This window comes from Tursiops truncatus, chromosome 6 (genome assembly GCF_011762595.2).
Source record: "Tursiops truncatus isolate mTurTru1 chromosome 6, mTurTru1.mat.Y, whole genome shotgun sequence".
Lineage (NCBI taxonomy): Eukaryota > Metazoa > Chordata > Mammalia > Artiodactyla > Delphinidae > Tursiops > Tursiops truncatus.
In genome coordinates this window covers 107,442,906-107,465,814 of record NC_047039.1, presented here as the reverse complement: position 1 = coordinate 107,465,814, position 22,909 = coordinate 107,442,906, and the positions used below count along the sequence as shown (strand labels likewise).

General features: G+C 59.9%; 1 protein-coding gene across 4 annotated transcripts in view; it reads left to right on the top strand.

The window, feature by feature from the left end:
* The window catches only part of NIBAN2 (niban apoptosis regulator 2), a 52,700-nt gene that overhangs the window by 27,349 nt on the left and 2,442 nt on the right, over nucleotides 1-22,909 (top strand). For 3 of the 4 annotated variants that reach the window (XM_033858626.2, XM_033858628.2, XM_073806622.1), the window contains 12 exons: nucleotides 3,596-3,726; nucleotides 8,825-8,953; nucleotides 10,662-10,767; nucleotides 11,953-12,120; nucleotides 16,631-16,746; nucleotides 17,491-17,595; nucleotides 17,686-17,848; nucleotides 18,908-19,095; nucleotides 19,717-19,872; nucleotides 20,319-20,435; nucleotides 20,525-20,665; nucleotides 22,673-22,784. In XM_033858626.2, the coding sequence (XP_033714517.1) occupies nucleotides 3,596-3,726; nucleotides 8,825-8,953; nucleotides 10,662-10,767; nucleotides 11,953-12,120; nucleotides 16,631-16,746; nucleotides 17,491-17,595; nucleotides 17,686-17,848; nucleotides 18,908-19,095; nucleotides 19,717-19,872; nucleotides 20,319-20,435; nucleotides 20,525-20,665; nucleotides 22,673-22,784 (1,632 nt within the window). The remainder of the gene's footprint in view (nucleotides 1-3,595; nucleotides 3,727-8,824; nucleotides 8,954-10,661; nucleotides 10,768-11,952; nucleotides 12,121-16,630; nucleotides 16,747-17,490; nucleotides 17,596-17,685; nucleotides 17,849-18,907; nucleotides 19,096-19,716; nucleotides 19,873-20,318; nucleotides 20,436-20,524; nucleotides 20,666-22,672; nucleotides 22,785-22,909) is intronic. The other variant, XM_033858627.2, reaches the window with a different exon arrangement.

Below are 22,909 nucleotides of genomic sequence, written 5' to 3'. Positions count from 1 at the left end.
CAGGCAGGAGGTGCCTCTCCAGGGCTGCAGTGCCGCCTGCACCCTCCTCCGCAGCGTCCGGCCAGAGAGGCTGCTGGGGGACCCTTCGGGGCTCCTCCTCTGGGAGCCCTTTGTTCCTGGAGGGGACTGGACCCCCTCCCCTCCCTGCCTCTCTGAGGTCTCTCCAGCCCTGACACCTAGGCCCCCCTGCGCAGCCCCCCGAGTCCTCATCCTCTGCCTTCCTGTGGCACCTCCTCTGTACCAGCACGTGGCAGTTCCTCCCAAGTTGTCTTAGGACATCTCTCAAGAATGTGCTCCTGGCTGCCAAGAAGCCATCCCGCGGCCCTCTTCCGTCACGGTCTTCCCTTTCCAGCGCTCCCTCTGTTGCCAAACCCGAGCTGAGCTACCCAGTTCCCTGGCGCTGCCGGGACCCTCCTCCTGTGGCCCCTAACCTCTCACCCAGCGGGCGGGTGGCGGCGTCCGCAGCCCCTGGGGCGTGGCGTGGGGTGGGCACTCAGTCCTTAGGGACCAGCCTCCCTCCCTATCCCAATCCATTCGGCTCCCAGCTTGGAGAGCAGATTGGGGTACTGAGAGACCCCACACTGTCTGATCTGTTTGGTTCTGGAATCTCCGGTAGCAAAGAGTTTATCTGAAAGCAGGTCCAGGTCTAGACGGTTCTCGAGTTTGGGTAGCAAGGCATGCCTGTGGTGGCGCTTGGGTGAGATCAGGGCTGCTGCAGCCTGTTTGGGGGCGCAGCGCCCATGGGGCTGTCTTCTCGTTTCCTACTCCTTTGAGCGAGGCAACCCATATTTCTGTCCCCTGTCCCCTCTCCCCTCTCCCCCCTCTGCTGGGTGACTTCTCCTCTCCCACTCCTCGTGCCCTCTACTCCTGGACCCTGGTCCCACAGCATCACTTGGATAAACTCTTCTGCGTCCCAACGTGAGAGGCCAAGAATGAATTTCCTTCTTGCCTCCTACTCTGCCCCTGTCAGCCTGGATGCATCAGGCCTGTCAGTCTCACCTTCGTTTTCTGTCTCCGTCTGGGTCACCTCGTTCTCTTTTTCACTTCCTCGGCCTCCCCTGGCTTCCTCTTCAACCCACAGTCCCACCCAACGTGGGCCTCGGTGTGCCCCTCGATGGGGCGATGCCTGGGCCTTCTGGCTGGGCCCTTCCCTGCCAGGACGTGATGCCTGGGCTTAGCTGACCCGGCAGCTGAGAACATGCTGGGAGTCAGACAGACCTGGGTTTGAGTCCCGACACAGGATGGCGGCTTCCTCCTGGGCCTGGCTTCCCACGCATCAGGGCACATTCTAGCCCTTCTGGAAATAATGCTGTGTCTGAGGCTGGGTGCATCAGGGCCGAGTCAGGCATCCTAGAGCTGTTGCTGAAGGACCCTTGAGATCCGAGGGCCAAGCCTACCCATGCTGCGTGCTGGGAGAGTGCCCATTGGCTGTCCGGCTGTTTGAGGCAGAGCTGGGGCAAAACCCTGGGCTGGAGGCTGAGAACCTGGCTCTCCAGTGCTGGGTCTGCAAGCCTCCTCATCCTTAACGTGGGAAAACAGTAACACTGACTCCCTAGGGTTTTTGTGAAGATTCTTTGAGATCCTGCGTGTGAAACTTGCCCACCCACTGGCTTGGGGTAGCACTCAATAAAAGGGAGCGATTATGATGACGATGACATGTTTTATCAGTACTGTTGTTGTCTACGGTCCTGTTTTCTCTGTTTGGCTCCAGTGCGTTACCTCGTCTTCCCCCACCCCCAGCCCGCCTCATCATTTTTCAAAACAATTCCCGTGGTGTTTGAGAGAGTTCTGGTTGTTTATAGTTTTTAAAAAATAGGCATTCAAAGCAAATTCCTCATTTGTTCTCCCCTTCCTCCCCCCCAGACAGAATCTGAACAGACACGAGCTCATTCCAGGAAAGGGGAGCACAGGCCTGTGGAGACGGACCCATGGGCTGAGCCGCCTCTGGAAGGAGTGGAGGGAGTGGGCCTGCCCGAGACCCTAGGTGTGGGATGTGGCACCTGCTCTCAGGCTTCCTCCCCAGCCACCACCTCCTGGCTGGGCCCCAGGACTGCATTCCAGTTATGCCACTCGCTAGCTGTGTGACCTTGTGCCAGTGACATAACCTCTCTGAGCCTCGGTGTCCTCTGTAACTGGGGATAACACCAGCCGTACCCCGTAGAGCTATTGAGAGGATTAAATGAAATGCTGTCCTAGCTGGGTGCCCTCGGTATCCAGAGGCCAGCCATGGGAGGGACGGCGTCACTTCAGCCCCTTCTCCTCTGAGAAAGGAACAGGTCTTTGGAACCTGGAATCCAAGACTGTCCGAGGTGGTAGGGCCTGTCCATTATTGAGTCTGGTCCTCACGGTGTGCAGGGGGACACTGAGGCCCAGAGAGGGGAGCCGCACAGTGGGTCAGCACGAACCCCGGGGCAGGACTCGAGCTGCAGCTACTCAGGACCGGGAAGCCTTGCCCAAGGAGGAGGCGCCCTCGGCATGGGTTACTGCCCTCTCTGGACCTCAGTTTCTTCGTCTGTGAATGGGGACACCCAGGCAGCATGTGCTGGGCTTGCTCTGGTGCCCCAGTACTCTCCTTCTCCGTTCAGAAACTGCTTTAGCCGAAGAGAGAAGCAAAGAGCCAGTGAAAGCAAAGGGGTTGTTAACTTGGTAGATGAGTTGATTTTAGAATGTTTATTTTTTTATTGTGGAAAGAATCATGCTCATAAAATAGTTCAAATGCTATACAAGTGAATAAAGCAGAAACTGAAATTTGCTCTCTGCTTCTCATTCCCACACCCAGGTGCGCCACCCTTAACAGCCCGGAGTGCTGCCTTCCGGACCTCTTTCTGGAGGTCTCCAAGCATAAATAACTCATAGGCATATGCAGGAATAATTTTAAATGAGATGATATGCAGTGTGGGATTCCGTAGCACTGTTTCCTTTACGTGGCCGAGTACGGACACCTTCCCTTTGTTGGTACCTGTACCCAGGTCCCCTGAATCTTCTGACCGTCCTGGGTGAACTGTTAGGTATTGAATCATTCCCCACGTGCACAATTGGCTTGTTTGTGGTGATTTCTGGTGCGTAGATGCCTGCTGTCCTTGTGTGAATTCTGTGGGCTGGATTCCTACAGGAGCAAGTACAGCATCAAAGGGCACCCATGCACCCTTGGAACTGCATGCAGCTGTGGTCCCCCTCCAAAAAGGCCGTCCCAACTTCCTACTCCCCCGGTTCTGGTTAAGGTGCCTGTTCTCGTTCCGGCTGGTCCTGGCTGGTCTGACAGGGGAAAACGGAATCTTGGTTCCGCTTGCTTGCGTTTGTTTGCTGGCTGGTGAGGCCGAGCGTCTTTTCACGTGTCTGTTGGTTTCTCGTGTCTTTGGTGGTTTCTCTGTCAGGGTCATTGCCCTTTTCCCCGCCCAGAGGCGCACCCACGTGTGTGTGGGAAATGCACCACCCCTACCAGGAATGCAGTGCAGATGCAAACACGAGCACGGAGCTCGTGCGGACAATTTTATGAACTGGGATTTGGGGCAAGGCGGGTGCCCCTCCCTGGGGCAGGGTTGCTGCCCGGAAACAACTGCACCAACCTCATGGCCCCTTTGTCCCTCCCTTGCAGAGAAAACCGGGAAGATCCTGACGGAGTTCCTCCGCTTCTACGAGGACCAGTATGGTGTGGCTCTCTTCAACAGCATGCGACACGAGATCGAGGGCACCGGGGCGCCACAGGCCCAGCTGCTCTGGCGCAAGGTGAGAGGCGCTGGGCCAGGGGCAGGGCGGCCTCCATGGCCTCTGTTTCCCATTGTTGCTGGATGGTCTCTAAGGGCCGCACCCGGCTTCTGAATAGGCAGGTGACCTGGTGGTGGTGTCGAGGTCCTTTTAGCACCGTGGGCGACTCCCCCGGGCCAGCCCCTTCGTCAGCAGAGCTGGGGCTCTGAGTCATCTTGACAGGCCTGGTCCAAGCCCAGCTCCTTCTCTTACACTCTGTGTGCCCGCGAGCTATTACCTCACCTGTGGAGCCTCATGTGCTCATCTGTAAACCCGGACGAGCACACCTCCCGAACCTGGTGGCTGTGAGGATTAGAGATTTGTCAGCTGGGCGCCTGGGGCTGGGCGGGTGCTGGCTGACACTGTCATCATCCCTGGCCTTGTCATTATCCCATTATCAGTGGTAGGATTATGTTTGCACAGTCAATATTTGTCCAGTGAGGACTGGAAGCTGCCTGGCTCCAGCCTGGGGGTCAGCATGGGCCGGACGAGGTGGAGAGCCTCCTGGGGAGGGGGATCCTGTGGTCGGCCCTGGCACGGGGCCGGGGATGGGAATGGCGCCGAGGAAGTGAGGGGATAGCCGGGGCACTGGTGGGGCTCTGGGTTCCCGGCTGGAAGCCGCCAGGCCTGGGTCTGAGCACTTGGGGTGAGAGGCCAACCCTTGCTCCTCTGGGGGTGCTGCAGGGGCCCTGTGTCAGCCCAGGGAAGTCCTGTTTGAGGGCACTGCACGTCCCATTACTTGGGTCATTCCCTTTCAGTGACCTTCACCCTCTGCCCACTGGATGGCCGGGCAGGTGGCAGAGGGAGGGGTGATGAGAAGGAAGGGTGCCAGCCCCCCTCCTCTGCAGGTGTACCGGCCCTGGAGTGGCTGAGTGGCAGCCCAGAGGCTACTTATTCCTGGCTGGTGGCCCCTGGCAGAGCGCCCAGCGGCTTCTCTCTGGGGATCAGACTGGTCGACCAGCCAACCCCAGTGCCTGGGGCTCGGGGCATTCGTGGCTGACTTCCATGGTTGGCGGGCTGTGAAGTCGCCCTTGCTCGCCTCGCCACAGCTTCAGCCCCCAGTCCTGTCGCCTTCTTCGGGGCTGCCCGGGTCATCCCGCGCTCAGGCTTCGAGGGGCCTGGGGCAGTGCTGTAGCTGAGGGATGGAGGCTGGAACCCTGTGGTCTGGTGGGAAAGAACTCGGGGGGGCCTTGGGTTCAAATCCTTTTATTAACTGGTGGCCGGGGCCATTGATGTAAGCTTCAAGGCTGTTTCCTCATCTGCCAGATGGGTACCTCCTGCGTAGAGGAGGATGCGGATTCAGTGAGAGGAGAAATGGGGGTGGGAGTCCCCACTTGCTGGGTAACCTTGCTGAGCCTGTTCTTCTGTCTGTGAAATGGTGCCCAGAGGGAAGAGTCATGGGCCAGAGGAGAGAGCAGCTTTGTGGAGGGGGTGGGCATCGCATGGCGCTCTGAAGGCTAGGTGGGATTCGGATTATTGGGAAGGCATCTCTGGAAGGGGGAACGGTGTGGGCAGGGGCGTGGGCATAGCGGGGTGTGCAGGGGGCGACAGGAGGGGGCAGAGCAGAAGGAAGAGCCCGCAAAGGCCCCGCACTGGGAGTTGTTTCATTCCACTCCCCGCCCTCCCCCAAAACCAAGTGCCTAAAGACATGCCTGTTTATCATGAGACCAAAGGGGTGGGGGCTGGCATCACTTGACCAGGCCTTGAGGATTTGTCACCCTTTGGTGTCATCTCAGCAGGAGGAACGGCTGGAGGCGTCAAGTCAGTGGAGTGGGAGAGCTGCCACTGAGACTAAAGGATTCCGCCGACAGACAGGCCCCCTACTCGGGACACACACTGACTGTGACGGGTCAGGTGCTGCGGCCACACTGCCCTTGCTGCCCCCAGACACTCAGGGAGACAGTAAACAGCCCTTTACATGATAAAGTGGGCGCTGTGAAGGAGATGACAGGGTGGACTCAGACAGTGGGGCCTGACTTGTCTGGGTGGCCCAAGAGGGCTTCCTGGAAGAAGGGCCATCTCAGTGGAAGACCTGATGGGAGAAGGAATATCAGACCATGGGAATGGCAGGTGCAGAGGCCCGAAGCTGAGCCTTTAAATGGCTGGCCCAGGGTGGTGGAAGCAGGATTCAAGCCAGGTTCCAGATTCCTGACCAAAGTCTCTTTCTGTCTTGACCCCCAGCCTGCCTGGGGTGGAGGGGAGGTCAGGGCTGTGTGTCAGAGCCTCTCAGAGCATCACACCTCCCTTTGATTTGGGGCCCAGAAAAGACTGTCTGGTCTCCTGATGTCATGGCAACCTCCTGACCCTGTGGCAGCAGATGTGGCCTGGCCTGGGTATCTGGCAGGAGCACACCTGTGTAATAGGAAAGATGGCCTTGGACCCAGCCCAGGTGAGCTGCTTCCAGTGGGCAGAACTGGAATGGCTCTCCTATTTGGAAGGAAATGTCACAGGCAACCTGGGTCCCAATAACCTAAGACAGAAATGGGGTTCCCTGACGCGCTAAGCATTTACTCTGCATGAGAAATGCCTTTAACACCCACAAGGTTGAGTATTTGTGGTAAGAAAACAGGAGTAACATGTAAGCAGGAAGAGTAAGATGAAATCACCCACAATCCCTGAAAAGGAGGAATCTTTGGTCCCATTTTGTCATTCAGTAAAGTGAGGCTAAGTCATAACAATATAATACTAGAAATCATCATCATCATCACATAAATTGTTTTTGGTAGAAATAATAATACAGGGACACTTCCCTGGCGGTGCAGTAGTTAAGACCCTGTGCTCCCAATGCAGGGGACATGGGTTCGATCCCTGGCCGGGGAAGTAAGATCCCACATGCTGCAAGATGTGGCAAATAAATAAGTCAATTAAGTAAGTAAATAAATGACATCTCCTCTTAAAAAAAAAAAGAAAGAATAATACAATAAATAACAATACAATTAATGATAATACAAGTAATGGTAGTAATAAAAACAGCAGTCCTTTTGTGTGGGCGCTGCTCATGCAGCCGGTACGACACTGCTCGGAGGGACTGAGATTTAGACCCATCCCCATCCCAGATGTGGGCACTGAGGCTTGGACAGGTGGAGTCACCTGTCTGGGCTCCCGTGCTGTGGGCCGTGGAGCTGGGACTGGAACTCGGGCTGTCGGAGCCTGGGAACTGTGCTCTAGCCATTCACCATTTACCGAAGATGCCCATCGTGGCATCAGAGAGCTTTGCAGAGTCCAAAATATTTGGCCTGGGCTGTCGGGTTCCGTTTCGTGTCCTGCAGACCTCCCTGTGGACACGTGACTCTGCCACTTGAAAGTCTTAAAAATAAAAGCCAAACCCACACCACCTACCCATTACGGGCTGTCCCAGGATCTAGGGGTGGACTTGGGGGCGCTGCTGAGCCCCACTCGCCCGGGCAGACCCGCCTGGGTGGTGAGCTTGTGCCCTCAGCCTCCCACTGCCCAAGCCTGGGCTCCGGCTCTAAGCAGAGAGGAGGACTGCAGACCAGGGGCCTGGGGGTGGGAGTGAGGGTCTGAGCAGGGTGTCGGGAGAGCTCTGTTTGCTCTTTCCTTTCTAGGAGAGATGGGGATTCAAGAGCTGGGTTGAAGTAGGCCCCAGTCTAAATATAGACCACTGAGCCCAGCTCTGTGACTTGGGCAAAGCCCACTCTGTGTGTGTGTGGGGGGAGGTGCATGGTAGGGGGAACCGTTTTCTTTTCCTGTAAATATTTTTATCCCTGGGTAGGAAGCAGTCTTCGGGGGCCTATTGTTTGAGCACAATAGGCCCTCATTTTCCAAGAATGTTTTGGCATTTCCCCTTGAGGAGTTGCTGGGGAGAGGAGGCTGCATGTGAAGGGAGAGGGCTGGGGGGTGAGGATGCCTGGGGAGGGGCCGCTCACCTCTGACTCCAGCTGCGGGGCAGACCCAGAAGCAGAGCGAGGAAGCTAGGAAGGGTTAGGCACCATTAGGACAATATCAATACTTTCTCCCTTTATTACACACGATGCATGATTCCTTTTGCAGAAGGCACCGTATTTGTTGTAGAACAGCTAGAAGCTGCTGAGAAACAGGAACACTTGACTCCCTGAGCTCCTCCCATCCAGGAGGAGGGCTGCTCCCTTGTGGCCTGTCTCTCCTTTCCTGAAGCTTCCCCGTGCGGGTCTGCTCAGGAAGCACTCGCTCTGGGACGGCCACCCCTCCCCCTCCCCAAATAAGTCAGCCCGAGGAGCTGGAGAATGACACTGACAGTAACCCCAATAGTGGTCATGGTGGCTTCGCGTATCGTACTGCCTGCCAGGTGCCGACTGCCTGCGTGATCTTTGCACAGAATCCTCGAGATACCTTGGTGAAGTCGGTGCTGTCACTGTCCCATTTGACAGATGAGGAAACTGAGGCTCAGGGAAGTGATGTGACAGGGCTGAAGTCACACTGAGTCAGCGGTCGAGTCAAAGCTAGGGCTTTGCAGGAAGGTCTGGGCGTTTCTGCTGCCCACACTGGCCACTAGTCCGCCAGGATGCTGGTCAGACGGGAACCCTCCAGGCTGAGGTCCCCTCCTCTCCCACCCAGATTCATGGAGACTATCTTGTCAGCCGTCGGAACTGGGGAGGCTCTATGGAGCCACCGTGGTCAGGTTTTTGTTGCCCCAAGGGGAAACAGGCCCAGAGCTGGAAAGAGATTGCCCAGGTGCTGGGGCCTTACCAGTGCTGGCCGGTGGGCACGTCCGCTCCGGCTGGAGTGACTGTCGCGCACCCACGCTGCAGTGGGGGTGGATGGGGAAGCAGCCTGCTTCGTGCTCTAGAGACCTGTCCCGAGGCAGCTGTGTCTGCCTAGGGCCAGGATGGGGTGGGATTCTGTCTGGGTCCGGTATTGTGGTGCCTGGCCTGGGTTCAAGTCCTGGCGTCACCTCTGATCCTCCTGGACCCCAGTGGGGTCCCCTTCACTGCCCTGAGCCTCACTTTTCTCATCTGCCAAATGTGTGACATGCGGCCCTGCCTCGGGGGCCTTGGTGAGGTCAGGATGGAGGACGTGCTCACCTTCTTGGAGGACCCCATTCCCAGGCTGGGTCTCACTCCCTGCCCTTGCCCTCCCATAGGTGCCCTTGGATGAGCGCATCATCTTCTCGGGGAACCTCTTCCAGTACCAGGAGGACAGCAAGAAGTGGAGGAACCGCTTCAGCCTCGTGCCGCACAACTATGGGCTGGTGCTCTACGAGAACAAAGTGGTGAGGCCCCCAGCCCACCCCAGCTTCTCCCAGGCCTGGCCAGGCCGCTTCTTCCCCTTCTCCGCAGCCTCCCCTGGCTTGCTGTCTTCTACACTAGTTGATGCTGCACGGCCCCCATTCCTAAGCCTGAGACTCCGTACCTCCACCCGCATCCCTCCCCTCCTCCCCGCACTGGCTGTTGCCAGGGCCACAGCAGAACCTCAGCAGCCTCCCCCCACCCCTTCCGGCCTCCCCATACCTTGCTGTGCTGCCTGCCCTCTCTAAGTGGCATTTCATCCATCCAGGCACCCAGCTCTCTGGGGTCCCCTTTCACTCTGCCTCTCCCCCCATTGGCCACGCGTTGCTGGCTCCTGCCCACCCCCGAGGCCCTCCGAATCTCTCCATTTCCAGCGCCCTCCTCGCCCTCAGCCACCTTCCCGCCTGGGCTTCCTGCTGCTCCCCAGCCCCTCCCTTCCTTGCTCTTCAACAGCGGCAGCTAACTGGCCGTTCCCTGCCTCAGAGGACCCCTGGGTGGTGGTCCTATCTGTTTCCTTCCTGATGCCCCCCTTGCAACTCTGTGCCCTGCAGTGGGGGGATGGGTGTCCTTCGATTGTTCCTTTGCTTTGGGCCCTTGGAAGCCCCACCTGGTTGAGCCACAGGCCCTTCTTCTACCAGACATTTCTGCCGAACAGCCGAAGGACAGGCTTGAGCGCCCTCTGTTTTGAGGGATGCACCAGACTCACCGGGAGGGCTTGTTAAAAAACAGGTTGCTGGGCCTACCCTGAGTTTGATTCGGGTCTGGAGGGGGCCCAAGAATATGCATTTCTGACAAGTTCCCGGGTGACACTGATGCTGCTAATCAGGGACCACGCTTTGAAAATCATTGCCCTGGAGGTTCCAGCCACTCTTAAGGAATGTGTTGAGTGGTGACACCTAGTGGCTGAGTGCAGCATGGCACCCCTGCTGTATGAGCTCCTACATCAGGACTATTTTTTCTCCCCAGGGGTGTAAGAAAGCAGCGGCCAATCCTCATTCGCCTCCCAAGGGGACTTAGGAAGTTAGTGGACAGTTCAGGGAAATGGTCCAAGACCCTGGGCTCTAGGGGCTGACAGACCAGGTTCGCGTGCAGGTCGGCTGCCTTACCAGCGGTGTGAACTTGGGGTTAATAATGGTACTCACCTCTGGCTTGTGAGAATTCTGTGAAATGAAGCATGCAGAGACCGGAGCACAGTGCCTGACATGTAATGAACACTCGGCTAGTGGTAGCTGCTGCCCGTAGAGACCGTAGGTGCAGTGGTGATGATAATAGCAGTCGCCTCAGCAGTGCTCCCTGACCCTCGCTGTGCCAGGCACAGTGCTATGCGTTAAGTGGATTAGCTCACTGGGCCCTCGTGCAGCCCTGTGAGGTAGGAACTGTTATGACACTGGTTTTATAGATGAGGAAACGAAAGCAAAGGAGGTGCTTATCCTTGGCCTCACACAGACGGAACTCAGTGGAGTCAGGATTTGAGCCCAGACCCTGGGTCCGGGTCACTACACCATGTTGCCTCTAGTCATGGTGGTGGTCAAAGTCCTCTCTCCCCCTCCTCCCCTTCTTCCTTCTCCTCCTCCTCTTCCCTGACTGGGGCAGGCAACACTGAATGGGGCCCTGGAGCCAGGGATGGAGACGGGGTTTGGGCTTGGCCATACACGTAACCCCCAGGGACCATCTCTCTCACCCCCTCCTCAGGCTTATGAGCGGCAGGTCCCACCCCGAGCTGTCATCAACAGTGCGGGCTACAAAATTCTCACCTCCTTGGACCAGTACCTGGAGCTTGTTGGCAACTCCTTACCAGGTAAAGGACCACCCATCCCAGGCGAAGCACCCAGGGATTTGTCCAGGGGAGAGGGCGCCCCTGCTCCTGGAGCTCCAGGCTCCACGCCTGCAGGAAAACCAGCTGGGCCTAGAGCCAACCGCAGGCGCCCGGCACAACCTGAGCCTCCAAAGGGAGGCCTGAGAGGGGTTCTCCTGTGGCCACATAGTGCGTTGGGGTTGCCCCACCCGAGCCCCTGCTTCCTGAGCCGGGCGGTCACAGCTGTGCAGGGGGACCTCTCTCCACCCCGCCTCTTCCCTGGGTCCCTGAGAGGCTTCCAGGAGAAGGTGATCCAGGTGCCCCAATTTGTAAACTGCTGAGTCAATACCGCATTTGTAAGGAGCTATCCTAGGCGACCCCACCCCATCAGAGACACCCAGAAAACTTGTGGGGTGACATCTGCCTCTCAGACGATCCCAGGGAGCCCAAGGGGTGAGGGAGGTGCTGGCCTTTGGGGGCAGCTTTTACCCTTGTGTGGGACTTGGTGGCTGAGGGCTCAGCTGGAGTCTGGCTTTCCTGGATTCCAGCCCCTGCCCTGAGAGGGCTGACCTTGGGGTGTTATGTAGACCCCACGAGGTGCTGTGTGTGCTGAGCTGAGCGCAGGGACCCAGAGCCAGGGCCCAGAGAAGAACTGCCATTGTCCTGTTATTAACAGGAGTGGCAAGGTCACAGCCCAGGACCACTTATCTCGCTGGATCTCGAATATCCATGTGGACCAAACAGAGAGAGAAAAATCCCCTTTTATTTATTCTCTATCTCCCACATCCATACCTCCCTCCCCCCTTGGACATTTAAGCCACACTTTGGCCTCTGCTGCTGAAATTTGAAGGGAAACCCAAGAAGGTAATGCTTGGCCTTTGACCCTGAGGGCTCTGACCCTGTGTTATTTGTGCCTCCTGCACAGAGTTTAGAACCTGACCCCAGGGAGGTGCCTGCGTTACCAGCTCTGAGAAACGGTGCTGGGGGAGTCTGACATTCCTTTAGCCAGGCTGTGGAGCAAGAGAGAAGGACGTGGCCTCCCCACTGACGCTCTGGTCACCCCGGGACAGGCCAGCTCTCTCTGGACCTGAGCCTGCCCCTCATGGCAGGGCGAGGGGTCAGCTGCTGGCGTCCTCTGGCCGAGGGAAGCCACAGAGGGCAGCTGTTCAGAGGGCACTGTCTCCACAGGGACCACATCAAAATCGGGCACTGCCCCCGTCCTCAAGTGCCCCACGCAGTTCCCGCTCATCCTCTGGCATCCTTCTGCGCGTCACTACTACTTCTGCATGATGACGGAAGCTGAGCAGGACAAGTGGCAGGCTGTCCTGCAGGACTGCGTCCGCCACTGCAACAACGGTGAGCCGCCTTTAGGCACCAGGAGCTGGGAGCGGGGTTACGTGGATTATGTGCTGAGTGGCGACACCTAGTGGCTGAGTGCGGTGTGGCCACCCTGCTCTATGAGCTGTTCTGCGTTTCCTTCTGGGGCTGTTCGAAACCACTGTCATGCTGCCCTTCACCGTCTTCCTTGATGAAAACAGTTCTGTGATGCTCTTAAACAGAATTTGGGTTATTGTTCTCAGAGGGATGCAGTTGTTGAGCCCTTGGGTCACAAGATAAAAATCCTGATTCTGCCACTTGCCAGCAACAGGACCTTAGGAGACCAACTTACCTTCTGAAGCCTCTGTAAAATGGGGCTAATAATCTCTCCTGTGTCTCAGAGGGTTTGTGAACAGTGAGCATCCACTCAACGCTTGGTAAAGATTTTTTTATGCTACCGTTGCTTTCTTCTCAGGGACCTGGACCCGGGTCTGGGAAGTTCCCTTCCTCCCTCAGGGTCTCATTGTCCCCGTCTGCAAAGTTACAAGGTCTCCCCCAGGTCACTCATTCACTTAACAAACCTTTTAATGTCTCTGAGCCAGACCCAGGGCTGGGCACTGAGGATGGCCCTTGTCCCCGTGCTGCCGGCAGCCTGGTGGGGAGACAGATGTTAAACAGATGAGGACACCAGGCGGTGATGAGTCACAGCTGTGCCGGGTGCCGGGTGGGAGCCACCTGGGGAACCTGGAGTATGTGTATGTACTGGGGGGTGCGGATCCTGTGTGTGGGGAGGGGTAGATCGGGGGGCTTCCTTGAGGAGGCCGGGGTTCAGCTGAGACCTGGAGGATGCATAGTTCTAGAGCAGAGGGAGGTGAGTTCCAGACGGAGGTCGCAGCAAGCATGAAGAGAGGCCCAGGGGTGTGGGCAGTTTAGAGGAGGATACACAAGACCCTGAAGTGGGGAGGGGGTGCCTGGAAATGGGCCTGGAGGGGGCACTGGGGTCAGGTCTGGAGGGCCTTGTGGGGCTTTAAGGAGTTTGATCAAAAAGGCTTGTGACTGTCTCTCAGCCGGAGGGGTGGGGCATGAGGGGCTTCCTGCCCTTATGGGAGGAGCAACCCCATCCTGGACCCTGAAATTCCTTCCCGGTGACCTGGCCTCTGGGCAGCAGAGGGAGGCCGCTGCTCCCGCCCTGCCCTTGCCTCTGCCCTACTCTCCCCGCCTGGCATGCCTGGGGCGCAGCTCCACCCGCTGGATGGACAGTGGGCACCCACGCCTGGAGGCGGCTGTGCGGTGACTCGGCTCACCCCACCTGTCCCCTGTCCTCTCCGCTCTCCAGGGCTGCCTCTGCCCCGGCTGGAATCTGCTGGGCGGCAGGAACCAGGTCTTTAGTCAGGCCAGCCCCTGCCGCCGACAAAGAGCCTCCTGTTCCCAGGTCCCCGGGGGCTGAGGGGCCAGGACCGGCCGAGGCGATCTGGGCTCTGGCTGCCTGGCCTGGGGCACCGTCCCTCCTCCTCCCCCCTCCCTGGCCCAGCTCCTCCCTCTGAAGGTTTCCAAGGCTAATGGCAGACCTGGCCAGGTGACCCCAGGCCAGGCCGGGTGGGGACAGACCAGGTGTGGAAGAGCCGCCGTTCGGTTCCCCGTGCGCACAATGGCAGTTGTGATAAGCTTTGCTGGATCGTGGGGAGGAATACATGAGCTGGGTTGGGTAGAGCTCTTGGCCCCATGCCTAGCACATAGCGAGCGCTCAGCCAGGAGGCTGAGGGGTATGGGTGTGGGTCCTGTGGGCAGGAGGGGAGGCCGGGGAGAGCTGCTGGGGCAGGGGGAGAGGCGTCCTGCGGCCGCAAGGTGTTGGGAGCTGACAGGGTGTTTTTAGAGGAGCCTTTCCTCCACCCTGAGGACTGTGGGAAAGTTCTCGGCTTCCTCGGGGGCTGGGCCTGGAATTTGCAGGGCCTGGAATTGCTCACTCCAGGGGCTGCCAGGAAGTGGGGGGTGGCTGGGGACGGAGGCCGAGCTGGGTGGACACAGTTCGTCTGGCCCCCGCCCACATCCTGCATTCCCGGAGCAGCTGGGGCAGCAAGAGGCAGCGGGGCACGGAGCTGCCCCCTCGGGCTGGGCCTGGGGTGCAGAGGTCAAGGCCTCTTCCTGTCTGCCTGCTGCCCGGGCCTGAGGAATGTAGCTTCCTTTCTCAGCCTGACCCTGAGGACCCCACAGGCAGGAAGTCTCCAGGTCTCGCTAGAGTCGGCCAGTCTGGGTTCAGGCCCTGGGGCTGCCGTTCCCTAGCGGTGTGGCCTCGAGCCAGTGACTTTGCCTCCCTGAGCCCGTTTCCTCATGGGGAGAGTGGGGCTGAGAACAGCTGTCCCTCTGGGAGCTGTTTGGGGAGTTAGGTGAGGGAATGCGTGTGCGGTCTCAGCCTTAGTCTGCCGTAACACGGGACCAGAGACTGGGCGGCTTAAACGACAGAAATTTATTTTTGCACAATTCTGGAGGCTGGAAGCCCGAGATCCAGGTGTCAGCAGGTCTGTTTTCTTCCGAGGTGTCTCTCCCCGGCCAGCAGGCAGCTGCCGTCTCCCTGTGTCCTCACACAGTCCCCGCTCTGTGTGCGCAATTTGTCCAGATTTCTTCTTCTGAGGACACCAGCCATACATATGGGATCAAGGCCGAGCCTGAGCCCCTCGTTTTAACTTAATTTCCTCTCTAGTCCCTGTCTGCAGTCAGTCACATTCTGAGGGCGCTGGGGGTCAGGACTTCAACATAGGACTTTGAAGGGACACAGTTCAGCCCCTCACAGCCAGGCTCAGGGGAAGAGCTCGGGAGGGGTCACCCGCCCTTTTGATTCAGCCACTCGGCGAGCAGAGTAGGGACGTCCTGAGGGTCTGAGGCGGCATCGGCGGCCTCCTTCCTGCTGCCCAGCCCTCTGGCTCAGCGTCCTGCCACCTGGAGAGCGACCCTGCCGGGCACACCCGGCTTGCCGTCTGCAGACTGTAAATGCCCCAATGTGAGAAAGGCTGCATATAGCGCATGGCTGGATTGTTCTAGGCAAAACCTGGTCTCTGGGAGACGGTGCCCCTCCTTAAGCCTGAGGGGCTTCCTCCCCTGGCCCAGCTGGGCAGCACCCACCCCAGGGCTCTGCGCGGCACCCCAGCTGGGACACCCCTGCTCTGCCCCTGTCACTCCCTCCTCATCTCAGGTCCCTGAAATGCAGGGTGAGACGCCCCTCACGCCCCCATCCTGGTCCACGGAGCTGCCACTGCAGGGCTGGGGTGGGCCTCAGTTTCCCCACCTCTGAGCTCTCTTCCAGCCCCACCAGGCAGGGTGATTCCTGGGTCAGCGGATGTGGAGGGGGAGGGGTTCTCCCCACGCCAGAGAGGGGCCTCTTTTCTGGGGGGGGTGACTCAGCCCGTGGTCACTGCCGTGGAGGTCGGGGTTTCGGAGGCACTGGCTGCCAGTCCCCCTTCCCTTGGCTCTGGGGACGCAGTGGTCACAGGCTCGTGGCCAGGGTAGCCGCCAGCTGGCCGGCTGCGAGGTGTTTAACCACGTTCGTCCCGAAGTCAGATGTTGCGACTTCCTGCAGCCTGCCTCCCCAGCGCCCAGTCTGAGGCCCATGCCTTGTTCACTGACCCCCTCGCCAGCACGGGGGAGGTGGGCAAACTCATCTGGGCCACCACCGCCACCATCATCGACAGGAGTGAGAAGTGGTATTTCCAGCCCCCTGGATGCACGGCGGTGAGCAAGGCGGGCCCAGGGCAGCAGGAGCCATTCGTGGCTGCAGTTACTAATAAAGTGCGACGCGGTGCCCGCTGGGCCCGCCCCCAGGCCCTGCCTCCGCAGTCCACACTGTGGTCGCTGCAGCCCCACAGTGGGTGTGTGAGGCCAGGCTGGTCATTGTTCCCACAATTCAGAAGGGAGAACTGAGGTCCCTTAGGGTTCAATGACCTGCAGCGAGGCTACGAGGCAAATTGGGCTCATCGCCTATTTTAATAAATCCAGTTTTATCGGCTCGTTTGTTCACACACCGCCTGCGGCTGCTTTCCTGCTACAACGGCAGGTTGAGTGGCTGGGACCGAGATCGTCTGGCCCACAAAGCTGAGACTGTTTACTGTCCTGCCCTTTGCGGGGGAGGTTGGCAGCCCCCTGGTGGAGGGAGGGTCTCTGCGCCTCTGGTATGCCGTCTGCCGTGCTGGGTGGCCTCTCCTTGGTGGTGGTGGTGGCTTCTGGTCCTGGCTCTGCTGCTCACTGGCCTTGGACCCTCGGCAGTGGCCTGACCTCGGAGCCTGTTTCTTCATCTGGAAAAGCAGAGGAAACGACAGTGCCCACAGCTCGGGCTGGTTGGGAGGATTGAAGGAGATGAGGATACAGAGCAGGGCTGTCTTACTGTCCACTGCTGCTGGTGGGTTCTCATCGTTACTGTCACTGCAACAACTACTGATGCTGTTACTACAAGAGCCGTGGGGGTCAGAGGTGGGGGGAGTTTGGGCAGTCAACCCATTGGTCTCGGTGGAGGGCACGGGCCATCCTACCGACCTCCTCTCTACATCCCTCTCCCGGGCAGGGATCCCCGAGGACTCCAAGGTGGAGGGCCCCGCGTTCACGGACGCCATCCGCATGTACCGCCAGTCCAAGGAGCTGTACGGCACCTGGGAGATGCTGTGTGGGAACGAGCTGCAGGTGAGGCCATGGAGGCTGGCGGGGAGGCTGCGCAAGTCAGCGCGGGGCCCAGGCAAGGGCTCTGGAGCCTGGCTGCAGGTTCGGGCGGGTAGAGGCTGAGGTGATCCCGCAGCAGGGGCTGCTTGTTATTTTGTTCAGTCATTAACTGAGCACCGACCCTGGACTAGGTGCTGGGGGGCACTGTAAGAGGGACGCAGTCCTGGCCCTCAGGGAGCTGCCTAGAAGGAGAAACAGACGTGTGACAAGTAAACGCACACACTTGCATGTGCAGGCAGGGGGGGAAGGGTGTGGTATTCCAGACAGGGTGGCAGCATGTGCAATGGTCCTGAGGTGGGGCCCCTACAGGATCCTACAGGACACCCAAGCAGGTGAGCTGGGACCTGTGGGAATGATGCTTTGGAGGGAGGGCAATGGAGACGTGGAGCAAAGAGCAGCTGCTTTTTTTTTTTTGCGGTACGCAGGCCTCTCACTGTTGTGGCCTCTCCCGTGGCGGAGCACAGGCTCCGTACGCGCAGGCTCAGCGGCCATGGCTCACGGGCCCAGCCGCTCCGCGGCACGCGGGATCTTCCCGGACCGGGGCACGAACCCGTGTCCCCTGCATCGGCAGGCAGACTCTCAACCACTGCGCCACCAGGGAAGCCCAGAGCAGCTTTTTGAGGGGGGTTTGAGTGGCCGGGCTTGCCGGAATGTGGAGGGGCTGGGCATGCTCCAACCCCTGCCCCGGCCTGTGCCTCCCGGTCCTAGATCCTGAGCAACCTGGTGATGGAGGAGCTGGGCCCTGAGCTGAAGGCAGAGCTCGCCCCCCGGCTGAAGGGGAAACCGCAGGAGCGACAGCGGCAGTGGATCCAGGTGGGCAGGCCTGGGCTTGGGAGCAGGGGTGGGGGCCTGCAGCCGCCTGGCACCCTCGGCCTGGCGCTGACACCTCCGCCCTGCCCACAGATCTCAGACACCGTGTACCGCATGGTGTATGAACAGGCCAAGGCACGCTTGGAGGCCGTGCTGTCCAAGCTGCAGCTGGCCCGGCCGGCCATGGAGGCGGTCATCCGCACCGACATGGACCAGATCATCACCTCCAAGGAGCATCTGGCCAGCAAGATCCGAGGTAGGAGGGCCACCTGCTATGGCTGTCATCACCTGGTGGACGTGCTGGGACCACCCGCCCTCCGGGGTCAGGGGGTCCCTCCTGCCTGTTCAGGGATCCGTTTGCATTTCACAGGAAGGACTTGATTCATTGATTACTTTTAAAACACCAGAATCAAACCTGAGGCATTGTTCTTCCAGCCCCTGTGAGTTGTTTGTCAGCTGTTATTTCTATAGACTCAGATCTTGGTGACCTAAATGACGCTGAGGAGGTTCAAGCCTTCTCTTCATCTTTGTCATCAGATCTACCATGTGTCATTTTAGCGACATCAGCTTGACTTCGGTGATTCACATTCAGCCAGCCTTTCTGGTCAGCTGATGCTCCTTTCTGTTCCGAGCCTGATGGGATCTCTTCACTCACTTGTCATCCGTCACACGCTGGCCACAGTTGTGACTGTTGTCAGTTGCCCGAGGTTATTCTCTAACCGCTGTGCTCACTGTGAGCTGGGGAGGACCCCGAGAGTTGACATTTATTGTGTGGAACAAATAACGTTAGCTGGGCAGGGGAGAAGGAGGGACGTCAAAACACCCCCTGGCTAAAAAATGCCTTGGTCAGAATGTCCTGGAGACGGTCCCTGCCCACAGGGAAGCAGCCTTTTCTATAGGTGGGCTGAGTCAGGCCACACCATTCCAGGGCAGAATCGGGGTTTGCAAAACCCAGAGGCTCATTGAAGCCACTGAAGTGTTTTCCATTTTTTTTTTAAACGAAGGAGCAAGACCCCCAAAGGTGAGTTCTCTTCCTCTAGCTGAACAGAAAAACTGCCAACCTAGAGACCTTCACACTAGCCGTTTTCTTAGCTTCTTGCCGTCACAGTGTCAGGAACATCAGGGTCCAGTCTCGGAACTCCCTGTTATTTGTGCTGCATTATCAGCCGTTCCTCAAGAATCCTTCAATTTGCTAATGTTGTCACCAGCGGTTTTCTTTAAAGAATAATACGACCGCCTGCCTCTAGCCTGGGGGTCTGGGATGGTGGGAGTTGCTACCGGGGATGCCATCCGCTAACCAGCTCCCTCTGCGCAGCCTCCATCCTCCCCAAGGCGGAGGTGTGTGTCCGGAATCATGTCCAGCCCTATATCCCGTCCATCCTGGAGGCCCTGATGGTGCCCACCAGCCAGGGCTTCACCGAAGTGCGGGACGTCTTCTTCAAGGAGGTCACCGACATGAACCTGAACGTCATCAATGAGGGTGGCATCGACAAGCTGGGCGAGGTGAGCCAGGCATGGCCCCGGGTTTGGGTTTGGTCTGGCCCCCGTCAGGCCCTCACTGTGATCAGGGCTGGCCGCTCCCCTCCGGGGCATAACCTGTGAACGGAGGGTCTGCGTGCACCCCACAAATGCAGCCAGCCTCTCTCACTTCTGAGTGCTCTGGTTCTCGGGGTGAACGGTCTTCCACAGACCCCATATTGGGGTAGTCGGCTGCCTGGAACCCCACATAATTGTCAGGTGTAGACAGAATTGGTCCTGTAATCTTAGCGTCTTCTACATCCCAAACTGAGGAGTCCATTGACAATAATAATCATAGAATTTGAGAGCCATAGAAGACCTTAGAGATCATGAAAAACCAGCTCGTGACTTGGAGGCTAAGAGAAGGTGAGCGATTTGCCCAAGGTCACCCAGCGCCGGGCTGGCCTCTCCCCACACGTTGTGCTGCTGGACCCCACTCCTCCTGCCTTCAGATCCTCATGCTTCCTGTCCCGGGTCCTCCAGCGCTTGCCCTTGTGACCGCCACCCCCGGATGGCCTTCCTGGGTGCCGGGCCCAGGGGCTGGGGGGCTGCCTGGCTCCTCTGGCGGCCCCAGCTCAGGTCCCGCGTGTCTCTGCCTCCCTGCAGTACATGGAGAAGCTGTCCCAGCTGGCGTACCACCCCCTCAAGATGCAGAGCTGCTATGAGAAGATGGAGCCGCTGCGGCTCGATGGGCTGCAGCAGCGTTTTGACGTGTCCAGCACGTCTGTGTTCAAGCAGCGAGCCCAGATCCTCATGCGTGAGGTGAGCCCAGGGTGCTACCCCAGCTGCCCCCGCCGTCCCCAGGTCCCCATCTCCTGGGGAAGAGGCTGCCTCTGTGGCCTTCCTCCCCAGCCCCCTCCTCGTCGTCCCCACGGGCCTCACTGCAGCCACACTCGGCCCCCGCGTGCTCTCCGCTACTCTGCTCTCTGGTCTGTTTGGACCCTGTCCCTCGCCCCCCCCTGGCTAATTCAGACTCATCTTTTGGGTCTCAGAGACCCCTTCCTCCGGGGTCTTGCTCCCTAAGCCCCTTCCCACAGGGCCCAGGGCCTCTGTTTCCCTGAGGCAGGGAGTGGCCCCGGTGCCCGGCCCTGAGCCAGCACACCAGACAGTACAGGAGTGAGCGAGTGAATGGGCAGCTGAGCACACAGGCGCCCCCTCCTCCCGGCGGGCACCCCTTTCACGTGCCCCGTGGTGTGCCCCGCCGGCAGCAAATGGACAACGCCGTGTACACCTTCGAGACCCTCCTGCACCAGGAGCTGGGGAAGGGGCCCACCAAGGAGGAGCTGTGCAAGTCCATCCAGCGCATCCTGGAGCGGGTGCTGAAGGTGAGCCGCCCGGCCAGGCCCCGCCCCTCCACCCAGGGGGGGCGCTGGGGCTCGGCTCAGACCGGGACCGCTGGAGCTCCCTGACCCAGAGCCTCCTGTGCCCTGGCCGCTCTTCCCGGCAGAAATACGACTATGACAGCAGCACCGTGCGGAAGCGCTTTTTCCGGGAGGCGCTGCTGCAGATCACCATCCCGTTCCTGCTCAAGAAGCTGGCGCCCACCTGCAAGTCGGTGAGTGCGCCCTCTCCCCCCACTGCGCTCCCCCTCCCCACTCCTCTCCCTCCCCTCCCCCCACTGCGTTCCCCACTCCTCCCCCTCCCCTCCCCCCACCGCATTCCCCACTCCCCTCCCCTCTCTCCTCTTTTCTCCCCTCTCCCCCTCCCCTCACTCCCCTCCCCTCCCTCCTCTCCCTCCTCCGCTCCCCTCCCCCCTCTTTTCTCCACTCTCCCCACTCCCCTCTCCCCTCTCCCCACTCCTCTCCCTACTCTCTTCTCCTCTCCCCACTCTCTCCTCCTCTCCCCACTCTCTCCTCCTCTCCCCTCTCCTCACTCGCCTCCCCACTCCTCTCCCCTCCCTCACTCCTCTCCCTTCTTCTCTCCCCTCTCCTCCCCCTCCTCACTCCCCTCCCCCTCCTCACTCCCTCCCCCCTCCTCACTCCCCTCCCCCCTCCTCACTCCCTCCCCCCTCTCCTCACTCCCCTCCCCCCTCCTCACTCCCTCCCCCCTCCTCACTCCCTCCCCCCTCTCCTCACTCCCTCCACTCCCCTCTCCTCTCCCTCCCCGTTTCTCCACTCTCTCGCCTCACTCCTCCTCTCCCCTCACTCCCCCCTCTCCGCACACTCCCCCCTCTCCCCCCTCTCCTCCTCTCCCCCTCCCCTCCTCTCCCCCCCTCCCCTCCTCTCCCCCCCTCCTCCTCTCCCCCCTCTCCCCCTCTCCCCCTCTCCCCCCTCTCCCCCTCTCCTCCCTCTCCCCCCTCTCCCCACTCTCCCCTCCTCCCCCTCTCCCCCCTCTCCCCCTCTCCCCCCTCTCCCCCCTCTCCCCTCTCCCGACTCTCCCCACTCTCCTCTTTCCCCACTCTCCCTCTCCTCACTCTCCCCACTCTCCTACTCACCCCTCTCCCCTCTCTCCCCTCTCCTCACTCTCCCCACTCTTCCCTCTCCTCACTCTCCCCTCTCTCCCCTCTCCTCACTCTCCCTTCTCCCCACTATCCCCTCTTCTCACTCTCCCCACTCTCCCCTCTCCTCACTCTCCCTACTCTCCTCACTCTCCCCACTCCCCGCTCTCCCGTCTCCTCACTCTCCCCACTCTCCCCGCTCTCCCGTCTCACTCTCCCCTCTCCCCGCTCTCCCGTCTCCTCACTCTCCCCACTCTCCCCGCTCTCCCGTCTCCTCACTCTCCCCACTCTCCCCGCTCTCCCGTCTCCTCACTCTCCCCACTCTCCCCACTCTCCCGTCTCCTCACTCTCCCCGCTCTCCCGTCTCCTCACTCTCCCCACTCTCCCCTCTCCCCACTCTCCGCACACGCCCCACTCTCCCCTCTCCCCACTCTCCGCACACGCCCCACTCTCCCCTCTCCTCACTCTCCTACTCACCCCTCTCCCCACTCTCCCCCCACTCTCCCCTCTCCCCACTCTCCCCCCACTCTCCCCACTCTCCCCCCACTCTCCCCCCACTCTCCCCTCTCCCCACTCTCCCCCCCACTCTCCCCACTCTCCCCCCACTCTCCCCTCTCCCCACTCTCCCCCCACTCTCCCCTCTCCCCACTCTCCCCCCACTCTCCCCTCTCCCCACTCTCCCCCCACTCTCCCCTCTCCCCACTCTCCCCCCACTCTCCCCTCTCCCCCCACTCTCCCCCCACTCTCCCCTCTCCCCCCCACTCTCCCCCCACTCTCCCCTCTCCCCCCCACTCTCCCCTCTCCCCCCCACTCTCCCCTCTCCCCTCTCTCCTCCCTCTCTCCCCTCTTCCCCCTCTCCTCACTCTCCTCACTCTTCCCCCTCCCCCGTCTCCTCCTCTCCCTGGTCTCCCCACTCTCCCCACTCTCCCCACTCTTCCCTCTCCTCACTCTCCCCACTCTCCCCTCCTCCTCCCGTCTCCCCCTCCTCTCCCCTCCCCTTCCTCTCCCCTCCCCCCTCCCCTCTCCCCCCTTTTCCCCTCCCCTCCCCCGCTAGCCCCAGCCCTGGGCCTGACCAACAGCCCTGGCCTCCCCTCTCTCTGCCCCACCCACACCCCCACCCGGCAGGAGCTGTCCCGGTTCCAGGAGCTGATATTCGAGGACTTTGCCAGGTTCATCCTGGTGGAGAACACGTATGAGGAGGTGGTGTTGCAGACGGTCATGAAGGACATCCTGCAGGGTGCGTGCCTCCCGGCCCCCGGGGGCTGACTGCAGAGCTGGGGGGGTGGTGCTGCTGTTGGGACCCTTACTGCCTGGAGGGTGGTGGAGGTGGCCGCCCAGAGGTCTTCCTGGTGGGGTCAGCTA